This window comes from Nilaparvata lugens, chromosome 3, assembly GCF_014356525.2.
Source record: "Nilaparvata lugens isolate BPH chromosome 3, ASM1435652v1, whole genome shotgun sequence".
In the NCBI taxonomy this organism is placed as follows: domain Eukaryota; kingdom Metazoa; phylum Arthropoda; class Insecta; order Hemiptera; family Delphacidae; genus Nilaparvata; species Nilaparvata lugens.
In genome coordinates, this window is record NC_052506.1 from 88,014,188 (window position 1) to 88,032,437 (window position 18,250).

Consider the following 18,250-nt stretch of genomic DNA (forward strand, 5'->3'; position numbering starts at 1 on the left):
GCCTTTGATATTGCAACGTCGCAGTGTAGGCCTAGAATCTAATACATGATTGGTGTAAAAGATTTTAAAAAATACCAGCTGATCTTTTTCACCAATCATGTATTATAGGCCTACACTGCGACATTGCAATATTGTAAACCAGGGCCAAAAATTAGAGGTGGCCATGACATAACATGTAAAAGATATTACTTTATACTTCAATTTTTAATGCCAAAAATTTCGTACTCATCAGAGTGATTACCAATGAATCGATGGTTTTTTTTTTTAATATTAGAGATTGGAAGCCTCAAAAATATTGAGGGTGAGAAAGCATTCGAAAAGTAAGGGAGGAGAGGAAATAAGAATATAGCAAAGGAAGAAAGGTGGGAAGATGTGATAAAAAATTGAGAGAGGAGAGAAAGTGGTAGAGATTCTTATTTGATTGTGTTGTATGGTGGTGAGTGTGTTGGTGTTAGAGTAGAGTGTGTTGGTGTTTGTGTGAGAGTGTATGGACTGTCCATGGCTTTTGGCTGGGGCTTTTCTGGAATCAATAATGGTGGAGAGGCTTTCACACTCGTTCAAATACCACCGACATTCGACCTGTAAAATGTCACCCCACTTCTGCTCGACCGTATATTCACCTGTTTCAAATGACAATGCACTCTCGCTTTTGTTTCTCCTCTGAAGAACGGCTCCGGCCTTTGTTTTCCAACAATAAAGAAAGAACACCGGGATGAAAGTTTACTCCAGCAAAATATGCTCAAAGTTCACTCGATACGTCTCCAAAGAAGCTCTTCTCGGCTACAGCGGCGATTTTAAACATTACAACCCCTTCTCAACATTCTCTTTGTTCGAGTTTCACTCGAACTATGGGCTTTTGACTTTTGAATTCTGCTCGTATCTGGTTTGTAGCGAGCTTAAGAGCATCCTAACTTTGATGGAAAATAGAATTATTGTGGGATTTGGGAGATCTTTCTGGTTTGATTTCAGGAAGATCCAGCTCTTCTAGGGAAGTAATCAGTTATCTATACAATAATGCACTAACAATAATAATATTCTATAAAAATTTTAGATATTGTATTATCTATTTTAAGAAATACCTCATGGAATCCATTAATTCGCATTGAATTAATTATTTCTGAACAATTAGAATTTCAAATGTGTAGAGAGTTTGTGAATATTTTAAAAATTGATGTGTCGCAGATCGCAGACTGTTGGAATCATTTTTCCAATCTTATTTAAAGAAACACCTTATGGAATCCATCAATTCTCGTCGAATCAATTATTTCTGAAAAATTATGATTTTAAATATGGAGAGAGTTGGTTACTTGTTCGTAATATTTTATAAATTGATGTGTGGCAGATCGCAGATTGTTGAAATCATTTCTCTATATTCAATGTAAACTTTGAATGTCGCGACATTATTTGAAGACAGTAGAGAAAATTCAATAATTTCTTATCCTTCGATTTCTTTTATCTATTGCAGGCACACAAGGGATTTAATAACTATCTGTTGACTGTGCTATTGGTTTATCACTTTGAAAAATTAATAATTTCTCTGAATCAATGTAAATTACTGGCAAAGTAAAATTTTCAGATCCTACACTATTCTACACTCCTGTAAGCAGAATGCTCAACGTCTTGTATAGAATCCATCTGAATCATTATAGAATCATCAAAACAAAAATACTATAAATACTACATTGTATAAATAAACCGTTCTAAGCTTTGCAAGGCACCAGAAGAAGAAGAAGAAGAAGAAGAAGAAGAAGAAGAAGAAGAAGAAGAAGAAGAAGAAGAAGAAGAAGAAGAAGAAGAAGAGAAGAAGAAGAAGAAGAAGAAGAAGAAGAAGAAGCATTCAAAAAGCTATAATTCTCCATGGGTTCAAGTGGAGAATGTTGGTAATCTATGCCAGAATTTGGAAAATATGCTACAAAATCTATTCTGATCTAGAGTTTCTATTTTAGTTGAATACAATATCAGTTATAGCACATGGTGATGATTTCGATTATCGGCTCATGAGGAATTGAACATTATTCATTGATTGATACAATTGATTTTACATCAAATTCAAGTAAAAATAAAGTCTAAATAAATATATTAAAATTATTTATATTTCTTATATAAATTCTTAATTCTGTTTTCACAAGCTCTTTCATTGAAGCATTTAGTGTTCTCTTGCTATTCAAGCGTTCCACTCATGCTACTGATTTTTATAGATAGACTCAACTGGTTTCTATTTATGAGGCAATGGATAAATAGCTGAATAATATGAAAAATAAAGAAAATAGCGCGCTAAAGAACTTGACATTGAAATGCTGTCGGAACTTGAGACTATGCTCGGCGAATGTTAGCCCACGTAATTTCCTACAAGGCTATTGGAGTGATGTGACATGCAGCTACTGAATTGGTAGAAGCGCGACACATAAATTGGTTGCAAGTCGCTGTTCGCTCAAGGTAATCTTGCGTTGATGCGTTGTCATGCAAATGCGCGTGCATGTTTATGATCATCCTGACTGAATAAAGCCATTGTTTTTTGCGGATTATTCTGTACACGTTGCAACGGAAAATCGATGAATCTATTATTGGATGTAATGAAGCTAGTGCATTTGGTTATAATAATGTTCACCTCAGCCCCGGAAGATCAAACGATTTCAAATTTTTGACATGGCTAAAAATGACTATGTTATCATGGAAACGAATAATTGTTCCCTCCAAGTAAGAAAGAAATTCAAGGGACAATAATTTATTTTTTTCCATTTATCATTTTACAAAGGCGACTTTCTAGAAGTATTTTAAGCCTAGGTGATGATGATGGGATGAATGATAATACAATGAAGGTAGAGTTATGAATGAATAAAAATCATAAGTTATGCTATCCACTTGAATTGATTTGAGTGCACTTTTCAGTCCAGAAATAAATAAACTAGAAATTTTGAATTTGAATTAATTAAAAACCGAATATAATAGAACGATTACATTCAATAAACTCTCAGAACTTGAAAATATTGAGTTATTTAATGCCTCAAAATACTATCCTTCGAAGGGGTGGGATAGGCTTATTGAGAGATTTAAGAGCATGTGTGAACTATAGTGAAATCTACGTTATAATGGCAGTGTTTGATTAGCAATGGTATTGCTATTCTTGTCTATCATTCAACAAAGCGGATAGCACTATCTCTTTTTCGCTTTGCTCTGTTGCCAGAACGTCTTTTAAGAATGTAGAATTAATAATTGATCAACAGAATATTTCTTCTTAATTATGAAACTACTTCTTAATTATTTTACTATTGATGGTAGGGTAGTGGAGAGAGTGCATTACCTGGGTACAGTTTTGAATGAGCAGTGGGACCATTCTCAGGAGGTGAGGGCTCGGATTGAAAAGGCGAGAGCAGCATTCAAAATCATGTCAAGATTATTCAAGTCGCATAATTTGACCCTTGAACTGAAAATTAGACTCCTCTGTTGTTATATATTTTCCATATTGTTATATGGAGTTGAGTGTTGTGGACCCTGACTGAAACAACAAAAAAGAAACTTGAAGCGTTCGAGATGTGGATCTATAGACGAATCCTGAAAATATCATGGATGGACAAAATTTCCAACAACAGGGTTCTTCAACAACTCAATAAGAAGACGGAGATAATGTCCACTGTCAAGAGACGAAAATTGGAGTATATGGGACACATTATGAGGAATGGAACTTAATATCAGTTGTTGAAATGTGTACTACAGGGTAAAGTTCTTGGCAGGAGAGGTGTTGGTAGGAGACGAATTTCCTGGTTAAAGAACTTGAGAACATGGTTTGCAGTGTCCACCCCGGAACTTTTTAGAGCGGCTGTCAACAAAGTTATAATTGCCAACATTCGGTAACGGATAAGCACCAGGAGAAGAAGAATTATGAAAGTTCATTATGAAATTATTGAAAAAAATATTTTTTTGCTTAATAAAATACCGCATAATTGATTATTTCAAACGAGAATGAACAGTAAATATTACATCAATAAACCTGTATCAGCTACCGTCTATAGAAGGCTTTGACAAGATCGGCAACGTTGCTCTCCTATCTTTCTCCACTGCCATTATATCATGTCTTCACTATAGGTGATAGGTGGAAATAGTAAGTGCACACTATCCTGAATTGGATTCCAAAATGGATTCAATCGACATGGTATAGCAAATTTGAATAACTCTTTATCCCTAGAAGGGTCATGTCTTATGATATTTAGGAACAACAAAACCTCCTCGAAGCATTTTCCATTGAATGCTTGTGATATTGAGTGGCTTGAGAGTGTGTGATAACTATAGTGAGGTCCACGTTATAATGGCATTGGAGAAAGATAGAAGAATAACATTGCCGATCGTCTGTCTTGTCAATGCCTTCTATAGACGGTAGCTGATACAGGTTAATTGATATAATATTAACTGTTAATTTTCGTTTAAAATAATCAATTATATTTTATTAAGCAAAAAAGTATATTCTTCAATAATGTCATAATGAATTTTAATAATTAAGAAGAAATATTTTTTTAATCAATTTTTAAAAGACGATCTGGCAACAGAGCAAAGCGAGAAAGAGATAGCGCTATCCGCTTTGTTGAATGATAGACAAGGATAGCAATACCATTGCCAATCAAACACTGCCATTATAACGTGGACCTCATTGTAGGTGATAAGTGAGGAATAGTGAGTAGGCTTTAAGAGGAAATGAATTTCAAAGCAGGCCTACTATCTTGCATTGAATTCCGAAATGGATTAGATAGACATTCAATTATCAATAAGTCTTATCATAGTAGTATTAGTCATAGTAGTATCATAGTATAATCATAGTAGTATCAGTAGTATTAGTATTAGTATATTTCGCACCTAGAGCAGAAAATGAGATTTTTCCGGCTCAAAATCGGTTTTCAAGTCCAGGCCGTAGGCCGAGGACTAAAAAAGATTGAGAGCCGGAAAAACATTTTTGCCCGTGGAGCGAACGCTATTTTTCGCCACACACAAAAATAATATACATATATATGAGAATAGTTGTTTACTAAGAACTTCCGAAAGCAGAAGTGGAAGGTGATAGCTCTAGCAAATCTGAGGTAATCTGAATATCAGGAAGTTGTCCAAGTATTTTTATTTTTTATTCTGATTTGTCTAAATAACCTAAAAGATGATGTTCAATTATCTGGAAGGTTGAGTTTATACTTTTTTATTCTTTCAAATGACAATAAGATGATATTATTATAAATGTTTTAATTATTGAATAATGAACACAAATAATGAAAAGTTTTTTGATCACTTTTCTTAGTTCCATGTTAGCGGCTGGAAAGGGTACTCTTTCCGGCCTAGGCCGGAAAGAAACCTGTTCTGACGTCAGACGAGAGTCGTCTGCAAACAATGTCTTTCAGATCTACGTAGGGACTGGAAAACAGCTGCTTTCTGTGCAGTGTGGCGAAAAAGTCTTATCATCAATAAGTATTATCAATAGGTCTCACAAAGGGTTGTGATATTGAGTGACTTGAAGGTTTCAGGCAACTGAAAATTGAAAACTAATTGCTTTTGGGAGTATCAAGAGATTAGCGACAATCCGTTGTGATTTTAATTTGAGAGTGTTGGTAATGATGAGCGGCACGATCCTTACGGGTTTGTGGATGTCGACCGTTACTAGAAGTTGGCTGATGCGCCGGTGTGAAAAATCGGAAAACCGGTAAGCTGATGGAAAAACAACGCGATTAATACGGCGCTGACCGGTCGGTTAGTTGTAGTGACTTCGACGTCACAGAACGGTGCCTGGCTACTCAATCCTCCTTTTCTATACAAAGTTTCAGATTTATCACCTTGTCATTACTATCGGTATAGAAAGGTCAGAAATAGAAATATGCCATTACTATCCCCTTACCATTACTATAAGCCTTGTCATTACTATTGGTATAAATTGGTAAGTCTCAATAACAATACTTACAGGGCCCTGGCAGCACCTTGATAATAATGCATATTTTGATGGTGAATTTATTCCTAAACATTAAAATATCAAACGTCTGCTGTCCCATTTCTATCCTTCCTGATTTACATCTTAAACCTTAATAAATAATCTCCAAAACGCTGAGTACAGACATCAGACTGGTATATGTCACACTGGTGAGTGTTGCTCTCTATTATTTATACACATTATAATTCATTTACAACTCAAATGAAAAAGACTAAAAAAATTGTCAAAAAATCACAGATTTATTGATACTTAGAAAGAGCAGTTTCGGTTATTACACCATTGTCCATCTCTGATAAACTCGAGTTTATTACACCATTGCCAATCTCTGATAAACTTTGACAATAGTGTAATAACCGAAACCGCTCTTTCTAAGTATCAATAAATCTGTGATTTTTTGACAATTTCTTAGTCTTTTTCATTTAATATGAATAATTACCACAATATCATCTTCTCAACTACACAAAAATTCATTTACAACTCTTGAATCCATCAAAATTAGTTCATTATCAACTGTTGTACAAAACATTAGTACTTGAACATTCAACTAGAATACAGTCCATTCTTTGCTATCAGAGCTGTGCAGTCCACTTTTAATATGCATATTTTGATGGTGAATTCATTCCTAAATATAAAAATCTCAAACTAGATTTTTTCTTACTTCAATAGGGAATTTTAGGATAGTTTCCAATCATTTTATCCTCAAAGGTAGCATTTCTTCTGTACCTTATGCAGTATTGTAATACATATTTATTTATACCTACAATAACTTGAGTTTGTGGAATTGTAACATTGATACTATTATAGTGATTGATACTATATAGTGAGTGAATAAGTGAGTAAACCAAGTAATAAGTTAACTAATAATGAATCTTCGTATAATCCAATTCAATTCATTTCCAAAAAAAACATAATACACGAATATGAAATACAATATGCAACATATTTTGGAATATATTTTTATCAAGTAAATTTAATAAAATCATCAGAGTTTCTGGAATTATGAAATATTGCTTGATGCAATTGAAGGCAAAATTGACAGTGATAGCCTTACACTTCAGGCGTCAATTCAACAGGCCATTGTGGGTTTCAGCTTTTGATATAGTTTTGAACTATGCTGATTCATAATAATCAGCAGTTTCACATTCTTATTGGGAATATATAACTTGGCAGAAGACTGTATTTTCCAATTTTCTCAATCGATGAGAACAAGGTTTATTTTCCAATATGTTTCCACGTATTAAGGGTGGAATAAAAACAATATTGTCAGTTCCACATAGTTTTGTTTCGTTTTTATTCCACCTTAATATGGAGAAACTCCACAATATCTCTGTTCATAGTGTAAATTTTCCAAGTAGATGAGTAGATCTTGGTAATAGGATTCAAGTTCCAAGTTCATACTAATGATTCATTATGTATTCAAGTAGACTCATTATAGCTGCTCAACGTGTCATGCAATTGATTCATATCACGAAACAATGACTTTCATTGAACTTGAAAATGCAAAGTATTGAGTCATTGAGTCACGGCATAACGGTTCAACGTGACTTAACTGCATCGGCTTTAGGTTTTAGCTAATCGCTTGCCCTTGTAGCTGCTATTCCTCAAAATCAAGGCCTTTCTATTCATTACTTTCTTCAAGTCTTCAATGCAGGCATTAAGCTCCATTAATTCATATTGACAGTAATGTGTATGCTGAAGTATCTCATAGATAGTTGCATGATTCATCAAATCTATTTATTTATTTAATCATCCAGAATTACACAACTTACAGAAAAGTACCACAGGCTTTTAAGCCCAAAACGGTTCCAATTCTAATTTATACAACAGTCCAAATGTAGCTAGGTTATGTGTCACTTAACATTCATCAATTACACATTCATGCTCAATATTAGATGAATTGGGTTTTGAAAGTAATGTTTTATTCGATTATCCATATGTAGACTTTTGAAAGTTTAAATAATAATCGTTATACAATACTTTGTGAGATATACTAGATTTTGCAATAATGATATTAGTTTTATAGAACAAAGAATTATTGATGAAACAAAATAATAATTGAGCCACATATTTATGTCTAGTAATTAACTTAGAATACAGTATATATCATATTATTCTCCTTGAATAGTTATTGCAATTCCAACTCCTACATGATCGAATGAAATTCGATGAGTATATTCAAGGATATGATTTTTCGCTTTTTTCGGGACCATTATTTAAATTTTCCAATGAAATCGTGTATCTTATGAAATAAATATGTTGCTATGTTATTCTCAAACTGATTCAATAACATTAATTTTTCTCCAAATGTATTCCATATAAGACTGTACTATACTTTGTATTCACCAAACGATCATAATCAGTCAACCACCGCTCTTCATAATTATGCTCCATTCTTCCAGGATAACTCAACTTCACAGTTGTCTGATAAAATGAAAAATTGTTCTATTGGAATGAGAAAACTAATAATATAAAATCTTTGAGAAAAGAGAACAAACATGAAATCGTCCAAAACTTTTCCCACTCCTGGGATTTCCATGAATGAATTTGATCATAAATAATACATACATATTCAAGATAATTATCTTATTTATAAGATAGTATGTTGTTGTCTTCTCCTATTAATTCTATATGAGATTGTTTCGTAAATGGGATAAATAATGAAATATTCCAGGTATTATCTTTGTGTCTAAATCAGGCTCACTTACAGTGACTTTAAATAAACATTGACTATAATCATAGAGAAACAATAGCGTAAGTAGATATCCCTGGGTATAGGGCGTTTATGTCGCAACTTTTACTGTTATCTCAAGCCGATTACTGTCGATTTTTACTGTTTTGACCGGGTAAGAGTGTATAAACGGCACAATATGAGAGACTACCAGCGTCATAAAGCTTCACAGGAAATAACTACGTGGATTATCAGCTTGAGATAACAGTAAAAGTTGCGACATAAACGCCCTATACCATGGGATATCTACTTACGCTATTGTTTCTCTATGACATTACTGAGAGAATGAGAAACACAAAACAATGCATGAAACCATGATTCAAAAATAAATTGTAGAGTGAATTCTTGTGGTTTTTGTATTCTAAATGAATGATTTAAGCCGTCAATGAGCGTTACATCCAAATAGTGTTCTGACACAGTGTTTGGTGAGATCTATTTATCCATAATGAAAACACAAAGATTCTTTGTATCAGTAGATATAAAACACCACTATACTTATACACTATACACTATACGTAGTTATAAAACACTGTATTCTTTGATATTATTTGACTATATGTTAACGTTAAGTTTACGTTTACATTTTTGTTTCTCTATGCTATAATATATAGCCTCTGTAGGACTATTGTAATGGTGAAACATATTTACATGATTCAGCTATTCCACGTATAATTCTACTCACAATTTGATTTTCAGGTGGACAATTCGAATAATGAATAGATGAATGAATGAGTTTATATGTTCAGTATTTATGTTGTTGTAGACTGTAGACTGATTTTGTAGAGAGATCGGTCGACGCGTCTCAGATTCGGCGGGAGCGCCGACTGTTGCCATGGCAACGCCGGGCGAAACATTGATCTCACCCTACCGGCTCCTGTATCCCTGCTCCTCCTCCTTCAGTCACCCTCCCCCTGATCCTGATCCTGTCTCCCGTTCATGCTCTTCAGCTCCACCCCGACAACATTCACACACACACAACAACCACCTACTCGTTAAGAAAGAATAATTATCATATGTGTAACCACACACGCATGAGTACACACACGTGCTACCGTTTGACTCGGCAGCAGAAGATGAATTTCCGCTCGGAATAAATTATTTTCAACGAATGAAATGTGTGAAACGTGTTAAAGAGCACTTGTGGTGGTTTGTGTCGCGAAATAATTAACCACTTTCCACGAACTGGCACCGCAGCTGAAATTATTCGCCATGGTATTGGATACTGACTAATGAAATTAGCCTTTAGTTTTTCTCGAGTGGATGGATAACTGTGATTATTGAATTTCACAAAAATGTAATGTGCATAAAATAATGACTTGTAATGTATGACTTGAAAATGGCATGAATGTCCGAAACATGTTGTGATAAAATAATTCAAAAAGGGTACAGAGATTTGTATTTATTTTTATATTACATGTAGCCCTAAACAGAAAAGAGACATGTACACAGTCTAATATCACATAATTTGAATTAATTAACTATTTTTTATGTATTTTTTTATCTGTTGATACCACATTCCAAATATATTGAAAATTTCATGGTTATTATGACTTTCCATTGTAATTGAAGTTTCAGTTCCTATCATAAATTGAATGAAATATTCGTTATCACTGAATATTCGTTCATAACTTAACTGAATTACGAAATAATTTCTGGCACTGCCAACTGATGTAACGTATCGGTTGGCAGGGGGTTTATCATTTTCCCAACAAAACAGAACCGAAATAAGCTTTGTTATACTGTAGATTGGAAAATTGAATAGACCCAAACATGGAGGAGAGAGTTATCAAACAAGAATAAAATTGAGAGACCAGAAATTCATTTTATGATAGTGTAACAACAGCTTGAAGATAATATTTTTCAAAAACTATTTTTCTCCGGACATTAGACCATCGTTAAGATTTATCTCGAAATTGTGTTTTCGTGCTGAAAGATGTGCAAAAACTGGCCGTCATTCATAGATTGTTTCATTTTCATTCAGCTTTTCTGTGATTGGTGTTGGTGAAGAGCCTCTGCAATTTACTTTCGAACCAAGAGCAGTGCAATTGAATGGAGAAAAAGTCATACAATTTCGTCAGAAACATGAAGAAATAGTTTAATTGACCAATTTACGGTGATCAAACCAGGAAACCGGAATCTTTTGCGTCCGGAAAGCGCAATAGAACACACCTCATGTACGAACTTATCTCACCACAACGGTACTGTTCTTCCGCTCCTTTCAAATTCTTATTGGACTAAACTGTGCCATTTTCGGACACTGACTGACTATACAATCAATTCTAGTACTATTGATATTTCCTTTCAGCAGTGTCCTTGGTTCGATTCAATGAACGGGTCTTGAAGTGAGCATAGAATTAAAAATATGATTCCGGTGAAAGGAAAAGTCCATATTGCTTAATGGCCACTGTCAAAATATATGTGATTATCTGGTTCAAATGCTCTGTGGAAATTTTGTTTCTGGATTAGTTAGAAAATTATTCATTTGGTGTCAACATCATCTTTAAATACTACATCAAAAAACAAGCTTAAGAATTATATTCGTTATGAATTTCACAATATCAAAAGACTAACCAGTTATAAACAAACAAATTAAACTAACAAATTATTATAGTTTATGTTCTCTGTTTAACTACTGAATTGATACCTATTCTAGATAACATTTTCTAAATATTATTTTCACTCTGTAATTCTTATGTTATATCCCGAGTATAAACTATTCTCTATTCAAGCAGCTAAACCAAACTAATCTTCATTGACTACAAGACATAAGGCACTTAATTCTCTCAATTGTTATTAATTCCAATTTATTCTTATTATGTCTTAGAACGATTTACGTGAAGATATTTTCATTCAAGAATCAAGTCAAAAAGAAGTCTATATGTTACGACATCTAACATTTTACTCCAAACTTTTCCTTGGTCTTTTTATTGGTTGGTTTGTAAGCTATGAATGAATGCTCTTGGAATTTCCCCAATCTTCAACTTTCCAATACGCCCACTCCTGTTCTGTGAATGTTTTTCAAACTTGTTGGGTATTGAGATCTCTTGAAATTTTATTGTCTCCTTCCTTGTGAAACCTTTCCCCGTGTTGCATTATGCCAGTATTTTGTTTTGTTTGGGACCCAATCGTCTGAATCAAGAGAACATAGCTTACATGATCCATGAACTGATAAAACTTGAGCTGAGTCTTCCTTCGAGAAATATTCACTCACACATTATTTCCAAATTTTTCCTTGAGTAGAGCACAAGCGGCGGAGATTCGATTCCTCTGCAGAATTAAGAAGAGATCATTTTAGAAACGAAGATAACCGAGCAGAGCTGGGAATTTAAATTTGAATGGAAAGTTACAGAATACCGGATTCAATGGAAGGAACATTTATGAATAGAATGTACGCAGAAAGGTTTCCTCCAGGTATTAAATTATTAACCAGAAGGCAGAAGATTAATTAGAAGACTTCGTAAGATATGACACCAATTAATCTATGTATAATATGTTATGTAAATTGTAAATTTATGCGAGACTCGAACTAAAACAACAATGACATGTTATTCATACATTGATGGTTTTAATTGTTGCAGATGGTGTTTAGAGAATGGAAGACGGCTTAGAGGAGCAGTCTGAGGATGGGTACCTTCTCGTCCGCATTCACGTTCCAGAGCTCAACAACCACAAGTGTCTACAATTTCCAAAGGACCAACTCGTTTGGGATGTCAAACAACAGTGCCTCGCCTCATTGCCAAAAGTAAGTCCCTCATTAAAGTTATTATTTCAGTAAGAAATTCAGGGTTCTCTATTGATTGAAGAGCACATGAATTTGGAGGATATGTTAGAGGAATAGGGAGAAAAGAACGAATAAAGAAATTATTTAAGTGAGAAATTTAGGGTTGTCTGCAAATTGAAAATTACACGAATTTAGAGGGAATAAAAAGAGAAAATTATTTTAGTGAAATTCAGGGTTATGATTTATAAATTGAAAAGCACACAAATTTACAGGAAATCTTAGAGGGAATAGAACCAAAACCAGGATTAAATAAATCATTTGAGTGAGAAATCTAGACTTATCTTTAAATTGAAAATCACATGAATTTAGATGAAATCTTTAGAGGGAATAGAGAGAAAATACGATTGTTTAGAGGGAATTATTAATCATTGCTGTTGATGACTTGATGAGATGCTTAGGCATACTACAAAAATGTTGAATTGCAGATCACATGTAGTAGACTGAGATCAAAGGACTCATAATGTAAAGCATTTTTCAAAGACCTTAACATACTCACACTTCCTTCCATTTACATTTACCAGCTAGTAGTTTTTGTTAAAGTAAATATCAATAAGTTCCAATTTTGTACAGATAATCATAAATATAATACTCGAAATAGAAATATTATTGCATTTCCAATCCATAGAAATGTAGCTTTTGAAAAAACTCCATTTTATTCAGGAATGAGGCTCTATAATAGGCTGCCAACAGACATTCGAAACATTGAATCAGTCATTTTATTCAAACAGACAGTCAAAAGAATGTTATTAGAGAAAAGCCTATACGCAATCTCAGAATTTTATTCACAAGAAATTTGATTTTTATATATAATATATATCATTACCATCCTTAATGATACGAAACTTGATACCTGAATAAATATTTTATTATTTTGATTGTATGTATTTTAGTATTAGTACTGACAAGTTACCTGTCAAATGGGATTATTCCCAAAATTGATCTAATGTAATGATTATTAATAAATAAATAAATAAATAGATAAATAAAAGCAGCCTTGAAATTTACGTTGGAAACATAGATGTTGTGGAATTTCTCCATATTAAGTTGATATGCAAGAGATTTAGTCAGTTTCACATAATTATTTCATAAAATTAGGACCAATTTTAGTTCCACAGTTTTTAATTCCATATAATTATTTCATAAAATTAGGACCAATTTTAGTTCCACAGTTTTTAATTCCACATAATTATTTCATAAAATTATGTGGAATTCACATCTTCTTCATTTCACCTCAAGAGAAGCGTTACATAAGTAAAATCAACGATCAAATAGGATACAGTATTTTAAAAAGATTGAAATATTGACAGACGTAGCATAGCCTTAGCCATAAAATTGTAATGTCATAAATCGAGAATATCAAACCTTCCTATACTAGGGCCCGGTTGCACAAAAGCCACTTGAATTTTAACTGTGATTAATTTCACGAGAAACCTTTTTTGAAAAGACGGCTTCTCTGATTGGTTCTCGTGGAATTAATCAAGGTTGAAATTAAACCGGCTTTTGTGCAACCGGCACTAGGTGATTCAGTTGTAGGATTGAATTATAATAGCCTAGAGCTTACAAAAGAGATAGCATTGATTAAACCCTCCTGGTCATTCAGGTCACTCAGTTGCAGGATCGCTTATTATAACCTAAAATATACAACAGAAAAAAAGCATTTGATGGAACAACGTATTTTTGAAGGTAAAGTAAACATTCTGGTGTCATTTGCGAGTCCCCTGCGTTGTTTATTGTCATTTGTAGACTCCAGCAGGAAAAGATTGACAGGGTTTTTTGTTTTTCTTTGCGAACCAAGAGAAGTTATGCACGACTGGTGACTGGTGTCGGTGGCTGATACTCTTCTTATCCGTGCCAATAACAGTCATTAAGCTAATAGCTGGCACCTGGCAGGCGGGTCGAAGGACTCGGTCGTTCATTGTTTTTGAACAATATGCACACACAACGCCAAGGACAGTATTCACAGTCGTGAGTGAGATGCCGCCGCACCTTCTGTCAGAGTACACAACGCACCAAAACAACTCCTCGTTTTTGTCACGCAAACGGAGATCGAGGAGTTTTGGTTCAGGAAAATTCATGTTATGTAGGATTGAATTGGGGATTTTCAAGTCAAGAGCTGATATTGTCATTTTTCCTTATTTCTAGATCTAGATAGTTGTAAATGATAGATGCGGGAAAATGGAAATTGAGAAATTTCAGTAGTTCTATGATAAATCAAGTTTCCAGAACCGAAATTGTTCAATTTCCATTTGCCTCTCATATCATCAATTCCATCTATCAAAATTAGTTCTGTGCTGTCCCATCCATTTAGGTCCCACCCATTTCAAGTCAAGAACTAATAATTATTGGGTATTCACAATATGTACCATCAGCAACAATACACGTTTATAACGTTCACGTTCTTCACACGGCCTCCTGTATTGAATTCCATAATCCCGATCAACAAATTGTATAAATTTATTATCCTGTATCAATAGGATGATACACGGTGCTTTGAAGGGTGATTTTTCCTTCATCGGGGATTATGATTGTGTAGAGTAAACTTGTTTGTTCCATGCAGTGTATAAGATACTAATTTTTTAGACTTGATTCTATAAATTGAAATATTTGTAGTTTTGTTTAGTTCAATTTTTGTCTCATAAAGCTGTATAATCGGGCAGAGCTCGCACAGCATGTGACACGTCATTAAAATGGCCTTTAAAATGATGTACATCAATCATGATGTCATCAATGGGTGGTTGAAATTCAGTTGTACGTCAAAAGGTAGAGTATTTGACCAATAACTTATCCTGAAAGTTACAGTATTATATCTACAACAGTCTCCAACTTATTGAAGGGTTCCCATAAATATGACTCTCTATATTATTTACACGTCGTATATATTTCATTAAGAGGAGAAATATCATGAAATATCTGGAGCTTGAGCATGACTGGTATCATGTAACTAATATTTTCATTTATTTAACTTCATGTTGTAACCCCCATGTAATCAATGTAATCATTCTTCTTCTATCTATGACGTTGATGTGGAATTATCAAAGTATATCATTGTAAGTTCATCATTGAATCAATCCTCATTGAAGTAATGCGATCAAATAAAATGTCCAGGAAGAAAATGGAGACCCAGGAGGGGAGGTACAACACTTAACCCTGATACAATAGATGTGACGGGAAGAAACAGCGATTGGGTAGTTAGCGTTGAGAGTTTTCAACTTTAATTCAGTCGCAGTACAAAAGAGTGTTAAGCAGCGATTTGCGGCCGTTTAAGGAGTGGAGTGCACTTGGTCGAGCGAGGATCAAGTGGTCAAGCCAACCTGGTGTCACGCGAATACAGTTCCGCAGCTTTGGTTTGCGGTAGGCGATTTCCTAACAACTAAACCGAAAACTGCACTCGTTTCCGGATGTTGAATGTAAACCCACGCGACGTTTCTCTTTTTCACTCAAGCTAGCTCTAAACGCTCTAAACTTCACTATTTCTCAACTGTGTAATTTGAAACTAGGAGCATTTGAAAGGGCACTGGTGCTTACGCTGAATTATGCTGTTAAAATGGCGAAACACTGTAGCTTACCTGTCATCAACTTTGCTTTATAATGTATTATTTGAATTTTCTTTTCCGTTTCTAGTAAGATCTACTAAGTTATCTCGAAGACTAATGTATCTAATTACGAGTCATAAACTGCTTACCTTACTTCTGAAGTTTGTAATTTGATTGTTCAACTGAGCTGTACAAGTTTTCCGACTTTCTAGGTTGCTGCATAACGTGGGAAAGAAAGTTCATTGATAGCTGGTAAATAAGTGAACTGCTAGATCAGTGAATTGTCCCCCATCATTTTGTATTGTTGCTGAATAAACTGTTAGACCTACTAGGAAGTAATTCGAAATTTATTAATGCATCCGACTATTTTATGAGTTACTACCAGAGAGTATAGAATGTAATTACATTTTATACTACATCCTGTCTTAGAATTCCCCTTTCCCCTGTAATATTATGATTCTACTGTTTAACTTCATGTAAAATTTGTCTCAAGAGGTTGATAACATTCCCCCTGTACTAAAAAACATAGCCAGCACAAATTATTACGGTTTATGCTACACATTTTAGTGCATTCAATTGTAGCTCTAGCAGTTGCGGATTTGTCGTGTTAAGACCATAAAAGTAGATAATTATTATTGCAATTGCTTTCTGGTAATGATTGTAGGAGAAAGTAGGGTGTGTTTGAACTAGACGATTGTGAGTTTTTACTGAATTATCAGGAGCTTGTAAAATTGATGGACAAGTCAGAAATCAAAAAGAGAAATAATATTCATATCATTGAAAGGTTAATAAGCCACAGTATGTATACACGAGATATTCTTGAAATGTCACCAGAATCTTACATAAAATGAGATGATAAAACGTTGAACGTTCTGTTATCCTATCTTGATTATGTGATTTCTGAAAATAGGTTTTCTTGATTGAAGATGTTGGACGCCTCTGCGTGGAATTCGACAGGAAAACGAGTAAAAAATGGAACGAGTTTCTGTGTATGGCATTCTAGACAAGTGGGCTATCATTTGGTATTAATGTCTTCATTTTGATACTCCTTGTTTACTAAAAAAAATGATGTTCAGAGCTACTGTTACACAATATTCCACTGTTTTACACAATAGCAGACGGGTCTCTCATTGCTCACACAGATTTTCGTTCTATGTTTTGTCGGAGACAAATAATCTTAAATTTGAACGGTATCTTTATTCTATGGTTTCGTTTAGCTGGAGGAATAAAAAGCACTGTTGTTTATATTGTGGTCATGACAAAAATTGTATAATATCTCTGAATATCAGTGTTAGAATCTGATCTACTCATAATGGATTACAATTTATTCTACAATCTTAAATCTACAAGATTCTGATTTACTCATATGGAATATAATTCTACAATCGTAAATCTACTAGATTCCACAATCTTGTATCCATAAATTGTTATGTTCTAGACTATCTAGTATATCCTCTAATTTTTATCATAATATTAGACATTATCCTATAGAAAATCATGTGTTGAAGCGATCCGCACCCCCAGTTCTCAATCACACGAAATTTGTCTTAGTTGAAAAATATTTCCCAGTCAATTTCAAAGCTCCAACTTAGTCATTGAGGAATGAGTAATACAAACAAGTCTTTTGAACTATAGCAGACATTAGACATGTCTGGTAAATCACCAGACTAGTCGAATTACTGGTTACATCATGGGCATGGTACATTTAAATTAATTTCTGATTATAATCCTGACGTGGAAGTTAATTGCGATCAATAATTATATTGATTAGCATTACGCCGAGCTGCCCCGCTGCAGTAGGGTTACGGGAGCAAAGGTCATACCGCTGTGAAGCCTATTCTAGGCGAAAGTTTTGTTTTGGAAAGGTCAAATGTAAAGTGTTTATTCACCTCCATTCTCAAAGATGAGACATATGAGTTGCTGTATAATTTTCTACAATATAATCCTGGTCAGTCAATTTTTTTCGTGCTACAATAAGCCACATAATCTACATTGTAATTCAATATCATTTATATATAAATTTTACATCTTCAACATTTGCAACCGAATTAAGTGTATAGAATAATTTCATGATTTCTCCATGGTGTGTGGTTGTGTGTGTGTGTGTGTGTGTGTGTGTGTGTGTGTGTGTGTGTGTGTGTGAGATGAACTAAGATAATAAGATTTAATTAAGATAAGTTTTTTCTTTTGAGTTTATAGATAAGCATTTTTAGTTGAGTTCTGAATGTAATTCACTCCTGTTTGCAGACAAG

At 34.0% G+C, this 18,250-nt stretch overlaps 1 protein-coding gene across 1 annotated transcript in view; it reads left to right on the plus strand.

Moving 5' to 3' along the window:
- The window catches only part of LOC111049602 (SH3 and multiple ankyrin repeat domains protein 3), a 293,883-nt gene that overhangs the window by 188,967 nt on the left and 86,666 nt on the right, over positions 1–18,250 (plus strand). The window contains exon 2 of the mRNA XM_039422937.1: positions 12,263–12,426. Coding sequence (XP_039278871.1) covers positions 12,277–12,426 — 150 coding nt within the window. The 5' untranslated portion in view covers positions 12,263–12,276. The remainder of the gene's footprint in view (positions 1–12,262; positions 12,427–18,250) is intronic.